This window comes from Mangifera indica, chromosome 16 (genome assembly GCF_011075055.1).
Source record: "Mangifera indica cultivar Alphonso chromosome 16, CATAS_Mindica_2.1, whole genome shotgun sequence".
Lineage (NCBI taxonomy): Eukaryota > Viridiplantae > Streptophyta > Magnoliopsida > Sapindales > Anacardiaceae > Mangifera > Mangifera indica.
In genome coordinates this window covers 2353391-2370142 of record NC_058152.1, presented here as the reverse complement: position 1 = coordinate 2370142, position 16752 = coordinate 2353391, and the positions used below count along the sequence as shown (strand labels likewise).

Sequence of the window (16752 nt, the reverse complement as noted above, 5' to 3'; positions counted from 1 at the left end):
ATATATATAATTTTCATCAAATATTTAAACCTTCTAGCATTAATCTGTCTGGTTGAGGGCTTCTTTCAATCAACGATGAAGATCAATATTTACTTTAGGAAAAGAAACCCTTGTTGCTTCGAGTTAAAGTTTATCTTGGTATAGTTGGTTTTAGTTAAATTATGCGAAAAGAAAAGAGAAAAAGCCTGAGCTAGAAATTTTATGTGGGTCGCCTTGATGGTGCTAAGTTTGGCTAGAGGTATTTAAAACTGGTTAATGAAATTGGTTTGTCAATTTTTTAAAAGAATCAAACTAAATACTAATTAACTTATTTGAATTTTTGATTAATTGGTTTTGAACCGAATTTAAAAAATTCTCCTATTTTATTATTTTTTTTAGCTTTTTGAAAATATATTCAATTTTTTTTAAAATTGATTTGATTAAGTTAACAAGTTTTAAAAATTACATAGACCAATAATCAAACCAAAAAACTTATTTTTCAAGATTTTTAAATTAAAATTCAAACCGATTTTTTAAATAATTTATTTTTTATTTAAAATTTAATTTAATTTAATTATTGGATAATTTTGAACATTTTAAGTTTGACCCATAACTCTTAAACAAAATCTACACATAAACTCTTAATTTATACATTCTACCGTCACATGGTAATTATCATAAAACTGCTTAATTTTTGTGTATATAATAAATCCCATTTTGTCTATAAAATTTTCTTTGAAATTTAATGTATACGTCCAACTTTTATTTATTGGCCAATAATAGAATTAATTTATTCGAACCTATTCAAATCAAATTAATCTACTCAAAACACAAAATTACTTTGGTTTTCTTTTTTTCAAAGGAACCAAATGAGTGGGAATGGCAAGGAAATTTGAAGGAGCTAACATGTATTTGAAGGCATAAGACATTTTAGTACGCAGGCCAGGTCTTTTTTAGTTCGTTCATTATCCTTTCTTTCAGGTAGGACGAACTTAGGGTGTTTCCAAATCCTCTATTAGGACTTGTAGTTTCTTGTTAATATAATCTTTTACTTATAAAAGAAAAAAAAAATCCTGAACTTCATTTACATTTTCGTCTCCAATCTTCTGTGCCTCTTATCCTTCAATTGGTCATTCAACAGATTGCATCATTTAAGTAAAAGGGATCCTTCTTCTGAGAAAAGCAAACAAGCAGAGGCAGGGAGATGGGCGTGAAGACATGTGAAGAAGTCACATGAATCGAGAATTTCAATCGTATAGTTTTAATTTCCTCATTATTGTACTTTTGTTGTTTGTGCCTTACCACTCATGGTTGCTTGGTTCATCGAACTAAAATCAGTCTCATAAGCTTCTTTGTATGTGGCTCATTTATTGAAAACAAAACCAAAAAATCTTATTTGAGTTAAGTCATTTTTTCGATATTGAAATTATCCACAAGTGAAACTCTAGATTTAATGATTAGTTTCCTAATTATAATATTATCCTAAAAGATTATTAGATGAGATTTGAACTCTTGCTCCCATGCACAATACCCACTGAGACAATTGTGGAGCAAGGGGTGCAAGTGGAAAAATAAGAGCTGTGCATGTTTACGCGTAAGCAGGAAAAAAAAAACAGCAGTGGTGCAAAACGAATCTAATAAACAGAGGAGTCAGCAGTGCATCGCAAGTGGGAAATTGAATGACAGTCGTCAATAACAAGGTAGCCCAGTCTGGAAGTTGAAAGTAGGATTTAGCCTAAATTAGTAAGACAGAAAGTAGTGATGGAGGATCCTGGATAACCCTTCAATGATCCTATTATATACCTTCTGCAACTTGTTTTCTGTCCTTCCTTTCCTCCATTATTTCCAGTCTTATTTTTTCTTATCAACTCGATTTACAGCGAAGATGATTGAATGTAAAATCCACAATTCTTGTGGTTGACGAAAACATTAACTTTAATCCTAAGATTAAGGTTAAAATTAGGTCAATTCTTTCAATCTCTCTCTCTCAATTAGGTGAAGTGAAAGCCACCAGAAATCTAAAAGCTATGGATGACCCCTCCTCAATCACCATCAACAGCTCGTATGTATATTCCCATTGCAATTGACAGTCACTTAGAAGGCTTGGTGAATTGATCAAACTTAAGTGGAGAAACAAACTTTGAAGTGGGATTGTAAAGACAAATCGAACCATGCTAAAAGTGGATGCGTTTATGTTATGACCCAGGATTACTAGTTTCATTATGTTTTAGACTTATCAAAGAGTCATTTTAGTTTTTAACCAATTTGTGTAAAGATAACTCAATTCCTTTTCATTGTACAATAAGCAATAACATACTCATGAAACTAACAACCATGCACACTCACACCTAAGCAGGCCATCAACTGCATCTGTTCAGGCCCCTCTCACGCCCATCAATCTTGGTGGTGACAAAATATTCTCCATAGTGACCTTAATTACCTCATCAAAAGAAAGACAAGGTGAAGAATTAATGTGGCAAGTTGGCACAAAAGGTTGACCATTACATGTGAAGATAAAGCCCTGAAGCTATGCAGTAGGACCCCGCATTGCCCAACCCCACCCATTATTCTTTCCAGTTTCTACTATTGTTTATCTTCTACTCCCTCCCTTCCATGCATGCAACCAATACATTTGGGTTCAAACTGCAAGCCCAGCCATCTAACCATGTTTATAGGCTGAACAAGCCCTAGGGCTAGGCACATGTGATCTCATGTCACTGCATATCTACCAAAGAGTAGGCGAGGGAGGCAACTTTACGACCTACAGGCTTGTAACAGTATTTTCATTATTGTACGTACACCAAACAGAAGTAAAAGGGGCCTCGAGAGCTATGCTAGTACACTTCTTAAACAGTATTATCAGTATTCACTAATTTGTAGGTTAATGGGCTCGAAGATGGTCCAAGTCACATCGTTAAATAATAGCAAGGGGAAAAGGAGAACTTTTTACCAAATTTTATATTTATAATAAATAAAAAATTAAAATATTCAATTAAATTTCAATTTGTTAGGATATATTTACATATTTTTGTTAGGATTAAAAGATAAATTAGTTATTTTATCAGTAATATTAAAATAATTAGAATTATATTTCATTTTGTTCTTTTTATTTAGAAAACTAATATTTTTCTCTTAAATTAAGTTTTAAAAAAATTCATTTTTCTTCTTGAAATTTAGTCACTTTCTCCAACAACGATTGGTCAATGGCAGAGGAGTCGTCATCCAGAGGTCATCCTCTAGACGATGATCATTGTCCAAGTATAACAAATGTATCCAGACAGGGACAACGCTTCATCGTCCAGAACTTTGGATGACGGAGAGTTATCTAGATTGGACAACAAGCATCATCCTCACTAGATGATGCTTCGTCATCCAAAGAATAGACGACGCTAGTCGTTTACCTCTAGCCACGTCAGTAGCCTGTGGTCGGAAGGAGAAGTGAAGAAAAAATTAGGGATTTGAGGAGGGGAGTCACTTTTTAAAGTTTAGGTATGGGGGTTCAATATTAATTTTTAAAACCTGGGAGAGAAAATAAGATAAAATTATATATTTTTTAATATTATTATTAAATAACGATTTTATTCTTGTATTTAATGAAAAATTTAATGACAATTTAAGAATAGATAAGTGTTTGGAGTTTTCATCTATCATGAGTATATTTTTAATATTGAGCTAAAAATTGAGTGAAAAATAGTCCTTTGCCCATAATAATAATAATAATAAATTTATATTAACATCTTTATTATAAAAATAAATAAATATTTTTTTTTCATATTAATGTGATATAAAGACAAAACAAAGATTACATATAAGAAATTTTGTTTTTTCTTTTTTTCCAGATCAGGATGGAAAATGTTAAAATTTTTCTTGGTCTTTGGTTTACCATTGGGTATTATCAAAACCATTAAAGTTTATTTCAAATATTATTGGAAGAATTATTTCTCTTGTATTAATTTATAACTATAGAGTATTGCAAGATTTTGGATAGAGATTAATTTGGGTATTTTTTGAAAGTTAGTCTCAGGTTTATAATTAACTTAAAAGTGTTTGTACCTGGTTGCTCTTAATAATGGATTTTATTCGAAATTTGATTCCTGGCCTTTTTCCCCTACACTAGAGGATTTTTCATATAAATCTTGTGTTCTTGTTTGTGGTTGATTTGTTATTAGGGCTAGATTTGAACTGAACCAACTCAAGCTTGGCTCAATCGAGTCGAAAACAAGCCGACCTTAGCCGAGCTCGAGCTCGAGCTCGGCTCGGTAGAACCCGAAATGAGCCGGCCTTAGTCGAGCTCAAGTTACTCGTCAGATTTTTCAATTAAAATTTTTGATACAAAACGACGTCGTTTTGACCAATATATATTAAAACGATATCGTTTTTATAACAAAAAAATAACCGAGCCGAATTCAAGTCAGAAACGAGCCGGCTTTAGCCGAGCTCGAGCTCGAACTTGAGTCAACTATATATGAATCGAGCCGAGTTTGAGCTCGATTCGGTTCAAATCTAATCATATTTATTATATTTTCGGCTTGCAATTGATATTTTATGTGATTAATCGACTTAATTAATTTGTATAATTAGATTTAGAGTTTGTAGCCCCGACATAATTAAACTACCACCGCTTTTTCACTAAGAGAGTTATTAGATTTGGACTTCTCTATGCTAGTAAAGTGAATGCAGCAGTCTTAAAGAATAGTTTAAGTAACAAATGAGTGTTATACCTATAAAAGCATGCGTTCAAGTCTTCAATAACATATTAAAATTAAATCATTAATGTACTTATATAATAATAATTATGACATCAGTCAATTAACCCCAAAAAAATACTCTGACCAAGTAAGTTGACCAGCAATTGTTGACAATTTGTATCCATCGCCCCTATAAAATTGTGAAATCTGCCACACTGAACAAGTTAAAGCAGAAAAAATTGAGTTGAGGTACTAAATGTTTCAACGTTTAAGAAGACTGCATAGATTTGGCTAATAATTGGTACTGGGACACTTAGGTAGGCTCTAGTAGGAACTGTCACAATTATATAGTCCTTTGAAAACAAAAAGAGAAAGGACTTCTTACCTACCTGGACTTCGCTGATTGCATGAAAAATTATTTATCACAACTGTTAACCCCTAAACTTAGGAGATTATGATTATCAGACAGATTAAACAGTGATTAGAAAGAGAGAGGGAAGTGGTATATAAAGAAAGGCAAGGGAAAGCAATTTTCAATGCTAGAAATGCCCATAATCTCATCTAATCTTATTTATCATCTCTCCTTTTCTTTTCTACATAAATTGTTTGATTTGAAAGAAGAAGAACCGAACTTCAGCAACAGAGAAGTACCATAAAGAGTAGAGTTATAAGTTTGGTCACTGACATATCGATATCTTTTGTGGGCAAAGCACAGGTAGCTAGCAAAGATGCGTAGCATGTCCAGCTCGGGCTCTTGCAGAGGCATCGCTGCCATTGTTGGCGTCGGACCCAAACTGGGTCTATCCATCGCCCGAAAGTTCGCCCATGAAGGCTACACCGTCGCCATCCTCGCCCGTGACTTAGGTATTTCTTACTCTCTCTACCCGTGACCAGGATGCATCCTCTCTATTTGAACTTGTTTTCTTTTTGTCTTTGGTTTGGTTCGAGATTTCCATTCCTTCAAAGAATAAATGAAAGTTTGAAAAGGATTTTTTTTAGGGAAACTGCTCAACTCCGCAAACATAAACTTGAGAGTATAGTGATTAGACCTACAAACTATTATACCGGATAATTTAGATTCCGTCTGGTTGTAAAGCCCAAAAAGGGGTTTGAAGCAATTTATGTTTTGATTTCAGGGCGATTATCAGTATTTGCAGACGAGATAGCAAGGGAGGAGAAAGCACAAGTGTTTGCGATCAGAATTGACTGTTCAGAATCAAGAAGCGTGAAGGAGGCATTTGAAGGAGTGCTGTCACTTGGATTTGTTGAAGTGCTGATATACAATGCTTACCACCCAGTCTCTTTGCACCCCGCCAACTTAACTGATATCCGCATTGATTCTTTTGAAAAATCTGTCTTCGTCTCCTCCATTGGCGCTTTTCTTTGTGCTCAACAGGTACCAATAGCATCACCATCCACTTTCAAGAAGCTATATCAACATGTATTTACAGTTTTTAATTTTACTTTAGGTTCTTCCTGGCATGGTGGAAAGGGGAAAGGGGACAATTCTGTTTACTGGGTGCTCAGCTTCCCTCAGTGGCATGGCGGGTTTCTCTGAACTATGTAATAATTAATTAACTGTACAATCTCACTTTTGTTGACGAATCTGCTGATAGATTCAGCTGAAGAATCATCAGATTCATTTACTTTCTGTCGAAAATTAGTTTAATAATTTGGTGTGAGGCAGGCTGTGGGAAGTTCGCCTTGAGAGCACTGTCGCAATGCCTGGCAAGAGAGTTCCAGCCCTGTGGCATTCACGTCGCCCACGTCATCGTCGATGGTGTCATTGGCCCACCCAGGTAAATCACTTATCATCCACTGTTTTCATTTTTTTCATGCGGAATCTTTTCTCCGTTCTTGTAAGAATGTTATTTCCACGAAAATATTAAAAAAATTAAAATTTTATTTAATTTTTTATTTAAAAATTTAATGGTTTCCTTGCCTAAAATTTAGAAAGTGATATTTTTTTAAAGACTTTTTTCTCTTATCCGGTAATATCTCTATTCTTTTATTGGCCGACTCCTCAGGTCTCCTCTTCTTCCATCAAAGTATGTTGATCTTTGGCCACTTTTATTGGATAAATACGAAGACTATTTCATATCATTTTTGTCTTTTTAACTAAACAAAATAAATATAAATATATTTATTTATAAACTTAAAATAGATTTAAAATAGATAAATATAATACTGGTTTTTCGGAATGCAATTTCCTCCTTTTCTTCCGCTGTTAAATAAAGTTGTTTAAGGTAGGTGAAAAAGGATAAAATTGAATGCAGGGGACCGACGACATCGCAGAGATCGGTGGTTGGGGAGCAACAACAGGGCGGAAGAGGAGAGGGGACCATGATAACGATGGACCCCGACTCGCTGGCTCAGACCTACTGGCATTTGCATGTTCAAGATCGAACCGCTTGGACCCAAGAGATGGATCTTCGTCCTTCTCCTGGATTCCACCAGTTCTGATTCCCCAGTTTCCACTCTTCCCTTTTATACATTACTTTACTAAAGTACTTTCTCTTTACAATGCATTGCATATACATATTGTTCACTCTGGTTGGACCCTTGCCAGTTACCACACTGCTCAAACTAAAGGGTCGTTGTTGCTTGCGTTATATGTGATATTATTGTATGATTGAAGGCTCAGTCTGGTTATGAATGTTTACAGTATTCTCCAACATTAAGGGGATAAATAATCTTTCAGACCATCTATCTTTAATAAAAAATTATCCGAATCAAAAGTAAAAGATAACTTTGAGTCAGCGAAAACCAGAAAATTAACCGAGAAGCAGAAAGCCTACAGGCTGAAAGCCTGTCGGTTTCCGGTGTGATATTGGTTGGTTTGAGGGCCAATCCGAGGAGGGAAATGGGGACAATATTTGCATGGATGATAAAAGGACTTCGTGTTTTAATACAAGTCACACAAGAGCTGGGTGCCAAATTTTCCTTTGAAAAATGAAAATGACAGCAACTTTTGATGCTGATCTAGTAAGCGTGATAATAGTACTGAGAAGGAGAAGGTGCAGCAAAGTGGGGGATGATATTTCTTATTTTTTTTTTTTTTCCTCTCTGAGGAGCCGTCATTTGGTAGGGACTAGTGAGCGTCAATCCTCATGTCATGTGTTGGGTACTGAGTGATGCACTTGGGTTACGCCATCTTCCATGCTCTACTACTCTCCCTCGTCAATCCTGTCATGCAATCGCAGTCACCTTTCCTATCACAAAAGTTACACATTAACCAGTTAACACGTATGAAAGGAGAACAGAGTGTTCTGGAGCCCTGTGGATTAGTCTGTGTGACATGTACAAATAAAAAAATGCGAGTTTGAAATTTATTTATGAAATATTAAAATCAAAATTTTAATTTATTTGATATAATGATTTTAGATTAAAAATAATATTATATATTTATTTAAATAGTTATACCTATTTATATTTGTTATTTTATAATTAAATATTATTTTATTATTAATTTAAAATTATTTAATTATATAATAATATATATAAACATATATATATATATGTAAAATTTTATTGATTGATTAATAATCAAATATGAAGTTTTCTCAGTTTGATTTTGCTGGCTGCTCACAAACATACAAAATACAAGTAATAATTTCAATCATTGGTCCGCTAAGTTCATAAATTTCTAAAGGTCAAAAGATTTATTCACACCCAAGGTTTAGTAGGGCTGGATTCGAGCCGAGCCAGCTCGGGCTCGAGCTCGGTTCGGCTCGATTCGAGCCCGAAACGAGCCGGGCTCAGCTCGGCTCGATCGAGCTCGAGCTGAGCCCGAGCTGGCTCGGGTTGGCTCGATATATTTTTTTAAAAATTTTTTTATACAAAACGGCGTCGTTTTGATTTTTATATATATACAAAACGGTGTCGTTTTGATATAAAAAACGAGCCGAGCCGAGCCGTTACTGAGCCGAACTGAAAACGAGCCGAACTCGAGCCGAGCCGAATTCGGCTCGAGTCGAGCTCGAGCCGAACTCGAGCCGGCCCTCAAAAAGCCGAGCCGAGCCCGAGCTAACTGCGAGCCGAGCTCGGCTCGGCTCGAATCCAGCCCTAAGGTTTAGTATATTTTCAAATTTTATTCTGTAAAATTGTAAAACTCTAAAATTCACTCCTTGATTAAAATTTTTAATTATAATTAAAATTAAAAATATTATTTAATTAAAAATATTTAAAAATTAAAATTTTATCATATTTTTCTTTCATAATTTAAAGATCTAATCATTTTCTTCTGTCAAAAGTTTAAAAATTGATCATTTTTTTAATGGTTTTTTTCTCCTCTTTTTTGGGGATCATTCACCGTCTTCAACCATCAATTGTCTTTCCTCTTAGTTCTTTTCCTTCTTTCTCTAGTTGTATTAGTCTCAAACAAAGACGAACAATTTCGTCTGAGACAAAGATGATGTATCTTCGTTTGACAGACAAGGACGGTCAAAGAGGGAAAGAAGAGAGACCAAGTGGGAAGACGGTCAATGGGTAAAGATGGTGAATGGTCGCTAGAGAGAAGAAAAAACTGTTAAGAAGAAAATAGTCACTTTTCAAACTTTCGGTGAAAAAATTTTGTTAAAATTTTAAATTAAAAGGGGAAATTATAATATATTTTTAAATTTTTAAATATTTTTTTTGTTAAATAATATATTTACCTTTAATTCTAACCGATAATTTTAATAAAATAATAAATATTTGAGTTTTTAAAATTTTGCAAATAAAAATTTAAGAATATACTACACCAAAGGGGAATTTCTATTTTTCACCCAAATATTGATGATAAGATGATTTTCACAATTAAAGTTTAACAAGTATATTTTTTATTTATCTCTTAAATTTATTAATAAAATTGATTAATTTTTTTAAACTGATGAAAGGAAAAAAATATTCTTATTTTTTTACAAAATTAAATAACAATTTACCTCCAAAAAATTATGAAATTTCAATCTGCCCGGAAGTCACCAACAGTGGAATCTCATTTCTCTCAATTCTATCATGAACCAAAACAACTCACAAAAATCACAGTAACTTTTCAAGACTATTTTACTTCAGACAAAATTCATTTGTGTTAAATTTAGTAATATTCAGAAACAGCATGAAAGGATTAATTATCTAATTATAAAGGTTTTCTTTAACTTAAATAAGAACGAGAAAACCCCAAAAGAGCTTAAATGTTCGATGCCAATTGTCAGCCATTACATTTTTTTTTTTCACCTGTCGACTGTATTTCTGACTTTTTTGGTTTTCCATGTCTTTTCAGACACACACTGTGCCTCCCTTCTGTAGTTTGCGTCCCACCACTTTTCACAATCGTCACTCTCATTGGTGCTTACGCCACCATTGCTTGGCTACATCAACCTTACTCAACCTTTATTGTCTACTTTCGCCTACACGTCTACGCCTTCAGTCTCTCACAAGTTTGTTGGTGTTGGGTTCATTGGACAAATGGTTTGTTGTTGTTTTGTTGTGGGGTTTATTAGTCATTCGTTTTTGTTTGATTATTGTTGGATTTGTTTGGATGATTGATTGTGGTTTGGAATAAGAAAATTTTAGTGTTGGTTTTCTTCACAAGATGTTAAAGAGTGTTGTCTGGATTGGCCACATTGCCTGTGTAGTGTTGGTTTTGCCACATTCCAGCACACTCTCTAACCCACAACTCACGTCTCAACTTTAAAATCCACCAGCTCCCTGTAAGTGTTCTTTGAAAACCAAGAATGAGAAGGAGGGAAAATATATAAATATATATGTATGAAAAATATGAATAAACCGTTTATACAAACCAACAGAATGTATCAAGCCTAAAGCCTGGATATAGCAGTGGGTTATGCTATGGCAAAGCTTGTCCGTTAACAGGTTTTGCAAACTGGATTAGCCCACAAATATGACAAGAAGGCTACACGAGCTCTTTGCACATTAATTTGTCATATTATGTTTGATTCATATTTTTACTAATTTTTCATTAGTTTATAATTTTCATTATTTTTTATTATTTTTATTTAGCTGACCTCTGGGTTGTACTCCTAGACCCACAACATGGCTCACATGACCCATGGGGCCATACCTTCATGGGTTGTGTTCAAAAGAGTCTCGACTGTGTTACATGCCTACAGAAACCCGTTAACAATCCCAATCTGTATGCTCTGGCGACTTGAAGACCACAACCACACCACATGTACAGTGAGGCCTTTTCTAAGAAGAAACTAAATCTATGAAAGACATCTGTGGCTATAGCAGTCCTCCGGTACCAAAACCAGGAATTGTTTGGCCATTTTTTGAATCAAATCAACTAGTTTTGAAAATCTACAATAGTAAAGTTAGGTTTTGGACAGTTTTTTAGAGCACAAAAGATCAATTCATTGCAATCTTGAATTTTGTCAAGACAGTAGAATATGTCAGAACATCAAATGTCTGATAATCAGTTTGAGAAATATTCTCACCTGCAATTGAAAACTTTAACTACAGCTTTACAGTGGAAAACATAATTGCCTACCTTCACAGCATGAAGTAGCCACCGCCCTCGCTACAATCGTTGAAGTTTGCAGCACAGCTCTCTGATAGAGATGAGATCATATTAGTCACAACCCAAATCTACTCGCCCATGATTGCTGTTGACGAAAATCCCTTCAAATTTAATTTCAGGCCTACTAAGACTTTTCACATTTCAGGCATATTGTGGCCGCTCACTATTTCTTTTTATTGGCCAATACAGCTTTTCAGCAAAAAGTGCTTCTTCTAGCTTCTATGTTGGGTGCAACACTTCTATTGAGCTTTTGCAAGGGATCGGCTTGACACTCCATGCAGCAACTTGACGAACCCCATGAAGCTCAGCTTTCCATCAGTGTGCCTAATCCAGTCATGGAGAACAGCATGAACAGGGACTGAAGGCCCAAGGCCAAGTTCCTGAAAGTTTTTCGTGAAAATAACAAAATGCACAATATTAGTCTAGTCTGCTGCTCCAACAAACCCAATTGAAGAGTAAAAATGTGAAGACAACAATATAAACTATTCCTAACAACTAAAGCTGTAAACGTGAAAAGTAGAGATAAGCTTTTCTGGATACATATAAGAGGTTCATCTCATTGCATATAAGCCAATTGACAGAAATTAACCAAACAAGCAGGAGCACGTAAACTTTTCTATGGTCAAAAGATCGCAAAACTGACATACCGAAGGTAATTCCTCGATGACAATTGCCCTGTTTCCATCTTTTTCAAAAAGTTCATAAGCACAGCGAGAATGTTGTTCCCATCGATCAAGAGCCTCTAGCTGATGAACACTTAACGCAGCTGCACAAAATTCCTCGAAGTCCATCCTTCTGTATTGAAGAGCATTAAGCTGCCACAGAGAAAAAGGAACTGAAGTTTAAAATTAATATTTTAGAGGAATAAAACTTCACTACTTACAACCTCCAAGAGGAAAGTCAAAGGACATACGGATGTCATAAACTCAGGAATTCGTGACTCCTTCATTGCATCTGTAGAATTTTTCATTAAAGCCTGATCAAAGCAAAAGGTGTTAAGAGAATTGATCAAATTAAAATGAACATTAAAAAATTTTAGTCATTCTAAAAGCAGCTAACCGCTCTAATAGATTCAAAGCTTATAGCGCCATTTTTGTTTGGTTCCAGTAATGCAAACTGCTCCTTCAAATAAAATAGTTCATCCATAGTCAATGTTTTAGAGAGAGCCTGCAACATCGCAAATACATTTAATAAGTAACCTACAAAAATTGAGAGCTCAAAAGACGATAAAAAATGCTACAATGTGGAGATGGATAAGATACATAGAGTGACTGGACAAAAAATCATAAAATAAAGTTTTCATAAAGAATGTGGGGCACTTTCTTCTCAAGTAGCATATTCTTTATCAACAGTGTGTTTCAACTATTTTGTTATGTTCAAATACTACCACACAATTTTTAAGTAATATTAATACAACCTTCAACGTTTATTCCTTTTAAAATAATGTCAAGTCACTCCCACTTACCAAAAAAAGTTAAGATCAGGTCCCAAGTGAATCAGTGACAACTTGTCACATCAATAGTCATGAGCTTACAACTGAACTATATTGCTAATTAAAAGTACTCTCCTAACATTGGATCTTGAAATTCAGCCTAGATTGTTTCTATAGCTTCTCAAATCAAGTTAAAGAGTCGCTCTCATCTACACATCATTCTCACCATATCCGCCGCCAAATTGAAGAAAATAGACAAGTACAGATTCCTTTTTCCTCTAAACATGGAAAACAAATGTGGTGCATCATGGGCAACATAGTATCAAAACTTGCCAACAAATGCAGGAGACAAGAGACAAAAACTCGGCCAAACCAGGCCGCCAGTTGAGCCACATTGGGCCACTGCACAGCCCTTGCAACTGGCCAGATTAGGCGGCCACTTGGCCCACACGCCAGCCAAATTTCATGGCTGTTTGAGGATTGGCTGCTGCATGAGGAAGAAGAAAGAAGAGAAAAATAAAAATATAATTTTTCAATTTCTTATTATGTGTCTGAATTGAATTTTTTTATTTACACTTGGATGCATCCCCATTTAAGAAAAAAGAGTTGAATATGGCTTTTCTGAAGAGAGAAAAGTCAATAATACCTCATTAATGTCTGAAAATATTTAAAATATCCTTTCATATATTAACTTTAACAGACTGAAATTAACAAGTTCGGGGTAAAGTTCCTATTTTCAACACCAACTAAAGTCCATCACAAATTGGTCAAACCAGTTGAGGTTCACAGTAATTACCCATTAAGTCTTCAACAAAATGCACTTAGTTAGAAACATCAGATCATACAGGTTGCATTGATCACATGGCAAAATACATCTTCAAAACTGCTAAACTCGAAGATTTGCAAAGTGACTTCAAAAAAATCCTACATACTATGGACGGACTGGCAGGAGAATATACAAAAGAGAATCTCATATACATACCCTTAAAGCAGCTTTTCTAAGAGTTGATGAACGCATGTAAGCCTTCATCAGCTTGAATATTAGTGTATCCAAAGGCACTTTTACATCATTGGAGTTCTTTATCCAGGGATGACCTGCAAAAATGAACTGTTAAGAGCATATCAACTTTCTCAACACAGAAATATCTGGCAGATGAGGCACTCACTAAGAGCTTGAGCAGCAGTTAATCTTTTTCGTGGGTCTTTATTTAGAAGGCGTTTAACAAAATCTCTAGCCTCAGAAGATAGAGAAGGCCAAGGTGTTTCATCAAAACTTGGATCAGCTTTCAGAACAGCCCGAAAGATCCCTGACTCAGTTCGAGCCCAAAAAGGACGGCTGCCACACAACAAAATATAGGCAATCACACCTATACTCCACACATCAGCTTCTGTACTGTAAGATCTATGCAGAACTTCAGGTGCCACATAGTAGGCACTACCAACAATGTCATTAAGTCTTTCATCTGCAAACCAATAAAAACATCAAAAACTGTAACCAAATACATGGAACTTCCCCAAAAAAAACCAACAGTACAACCAAGGTAAAGAAATGAGGACAAACCTGGCTTCACAAAATCTGACAAGCCAAAATCTATGGCCTTCAGCACCGAGTTTTCATCCTTCGATGTAAACAAGAAATTCTGATCCAGCAAGTAACTACACTTAAATTAGAATTTATAATAAAACCAAAATCAGTAGCAAATGCCATGCGCATATGAAAATAAGCAGTTAATTTATACATACATACAGATATAAATATTTTCATTTGATTGTTGAAACTTTTGCATCCCAGAAAATAATAAACAAAAGCCATTTCCAACTAAAATATGATATAAACCATGACAATTGTTGCCATCTATTGGACCATAGTCATTAATTTGCCATTGGTGAACCTGACTAGAGGAATTCACAAGAATAAGCATACCACGGATCCATGTCATGCTCTAATCAACAATAAATAAATATATATATATATACACACAAAAATAAATAAATAAACTAGTCTGTCTAGTTAGCATTTATAAGAAGTAGGAATGAAAAAACAGTCTATCTTAGTCAACTAGATGCAGTTGCTTAAATCTCAAATCTACTGACTCAACCAGCATATTTGATTCTCGCTTGAAGCTCAAGACACTTTCAGGTTTCAACAGTGACAATCAATAAAATACTTTCCCAAGAGGCCTCACAAACAGATAACTGTCTTAATCACCAATCAAATGACTTAAATACAGAATGAATAATCTAATGAAAGAATTCAACTGACTATTATAACCATGAAAAAAAAATAGCAAGAGAATAAATGAATTTATTTTTCACCTCAGGTTTAAGATCCCGGTGCACCACACCCTGAAGGTGGCAAAATGCAACAACATTTAATATTTGTATCATGACTGCCTTCGCATCATCCTCTGTGTATTTTCCACCCCTGAAGAAAAGTATCAACATCTAGCTCATAAGCTGTAAGCCTCTAAACAAAATAATAAAATTAAAAAATAAATACTGAATTAAGATGCAGTTAGCATCAAAGAATTACCTCGAAAGTATTCTATCTAATAGCTCTCCGCCTTCACATAGCCTGAAAGATGAATTACATTTTATCAAGACATGGCAAAAGAAACCCAGAGCACGTGAGCATGCCATTGGCAGTTGAAAGAGCAGCAATCAGAACTTACTCCATCACAATGTAGACGTTATCAGTGTCTTCATATGCATCATAGAATTTAACAAGATTGTTATGTCCAGTCAAAGCTCTCAATATTTTCACCTCCCTTCTCACATCTTCAATTGCAATTTCAGTCGTCATCTACCAACAAAAATAGAGAGAACAATGAACAATGAATTAAGACAAACTTGCTCGACTTCCAAAACTAAGTAGAAATGAATATACACCTCAGTTCTGATAACAAAGAAATTAATCTCACAATAGAATAATTGCATTGCCCAGCACTTAAAATTAAGAAACTAAATACGCACATGAACCTGCAGATCTAGCTCCACAATGCAAAGTAGCGCAAAATAAACAACTAATTAAATGAAATAATTGAAGAACCATATACAGACCTTGGCTTTAGGTATAACCTTGACAGCAACTTGCTGTCCTTTAAGCTCGCCCTTCTTAAACTTAGCAGCACATGTGTACCCGAAGTGTCCACGGCCAACTTCATCTCCAAGTTCATACTTATTCATAAAATTCTTAGCGAATCCGAAACTTTTATCGAGCCCCGCAGCAGCTTCGTCTTCAGTACCTTCCGGAATTGACGCTTCATTCGGCTTAACCGAGCCGTGCCGTCGTGCCAACACAGCTTTTATATGTTTAGCAGGCGACGGCGGAGGGAAAGGCCGCTTGAAAAACCTCTTCGGCGTGGAATTAGCCGAAGACCTCCCAGGCGAAGACTTCTTAGAGAAGAAGTAATGAGCTGGACTGGGACTGTAAAACGGGAAAAACGGAGACTTTTTCCCTTCACTAACAGTGCCATTCTGCGCATCGACATTACTAGGGTTATCAACTTCACCGTTCACTGAAGCAGAAGTGGAAACAGGCTTATTCTCAGCTGGAACAGGGGTTCCCTTGGCCGAAACAGGATCAGATTTAGGAGAGTTCAGGTCCCCGGAGGCTTTGGAGATACAGAGACCCATTTAGAAATTCAAATTCAAAATCGTAAGGTTAAATCATGGCGAAGACAAAGAACAGAACAAAACACAAATTCGAAATGAAATCCTAGGGTTTCAGATTTAAATGGTTATATAAATTTTGTCGCTGGTGCTTGGCAGTGTTAGTGTTGATTGAAAGAGAAGATAGAGAGGATTAGGGGGCGACAAAAAAGGAAAACGACGGTGCGTTCACTTTTGGAACTAAATGATAATTAATTAGTAGTAATTAGTGAAAAGAGAAAGGGTTTGCTTTTTTTGTTGGGTTGGTTAGTGGAGGGTCAGTAGGATGATTGCACACGTGGCGAACATCTGGATGATTGTTCATTTAATTAGCATGGATTTAGGTTGCTTAATGGGTGTTGCCAAATTTGCGTGAAGTTGAGAATGAAATTTCCTTACTGACAATTGGATCCAAAAGACGAAACTGTGCCGTCTGTTGGCTTTCTCTAACAACTGCCTTTATTTTATCCTTACAAATTCGG

At 35.2% G+C, this 16752-nt stretch overlaps 2 protein-coding genes across 2 annotated transcripts; one reads left to right on the top strand and one right to left on the bottom strand.

Annotated features, from left to right (window-relative positions):
- The first annotated feature begins 5111 nt into the window (after positions 1-5111).
- Positions 5112-7310, top strand: LOC123198884 (NADP-dependent 3-hydroxy acid dehydrogenase YdfG-like). The gene is made up of 5 exons (XM_044613681.1): positions 5112-5531; positions 5804-6063; positions 6137-6230; positions 6355-6466; positions 6944-7310. The coding sequence occupies exons 1-5, from the start codon at positions 5396-5398 to the stop codon at positions 7128-7130; spliced, it is 789 nt and encodes a 262-aa protein (XP_044469616.1). The 5' UTR covers positions 5112-5395; the 3' UTR covers positions 7131-7310.
- Positions 7311-11086: 3776 nt separating this feature from the next.
- On the bottom strand, positions 11087-16497 carry LOC123199076 (CDPK-related kinase 5-like). Its single transcript, XM_044613906.1, has 11 exons — positions 15680-16497; positions 15292-15422; positions 15153-15194; positions 14936-15044; positions 14181-14259; positions 13786-14082; positions 13602-13714; positions 12247-12354; positions 12101-12163; positions 11835-12002; positions 11087-11567 (listed from the first exon to the last, which is right to left on the bottom strand). The coding sequence occupies exons 1-11, from the start codon at positions 16253-16255 to the stop codon at positions 11427-11429; spliced, it is 1827 nt and encodes a 608-aa protein (XP_044469841.1). The 5' UTR covers positions 16256-16497; the 3' UTR covers positions 11087-11426.
- Positions 16498-16752: the final 255 nt, after the last annotated feature.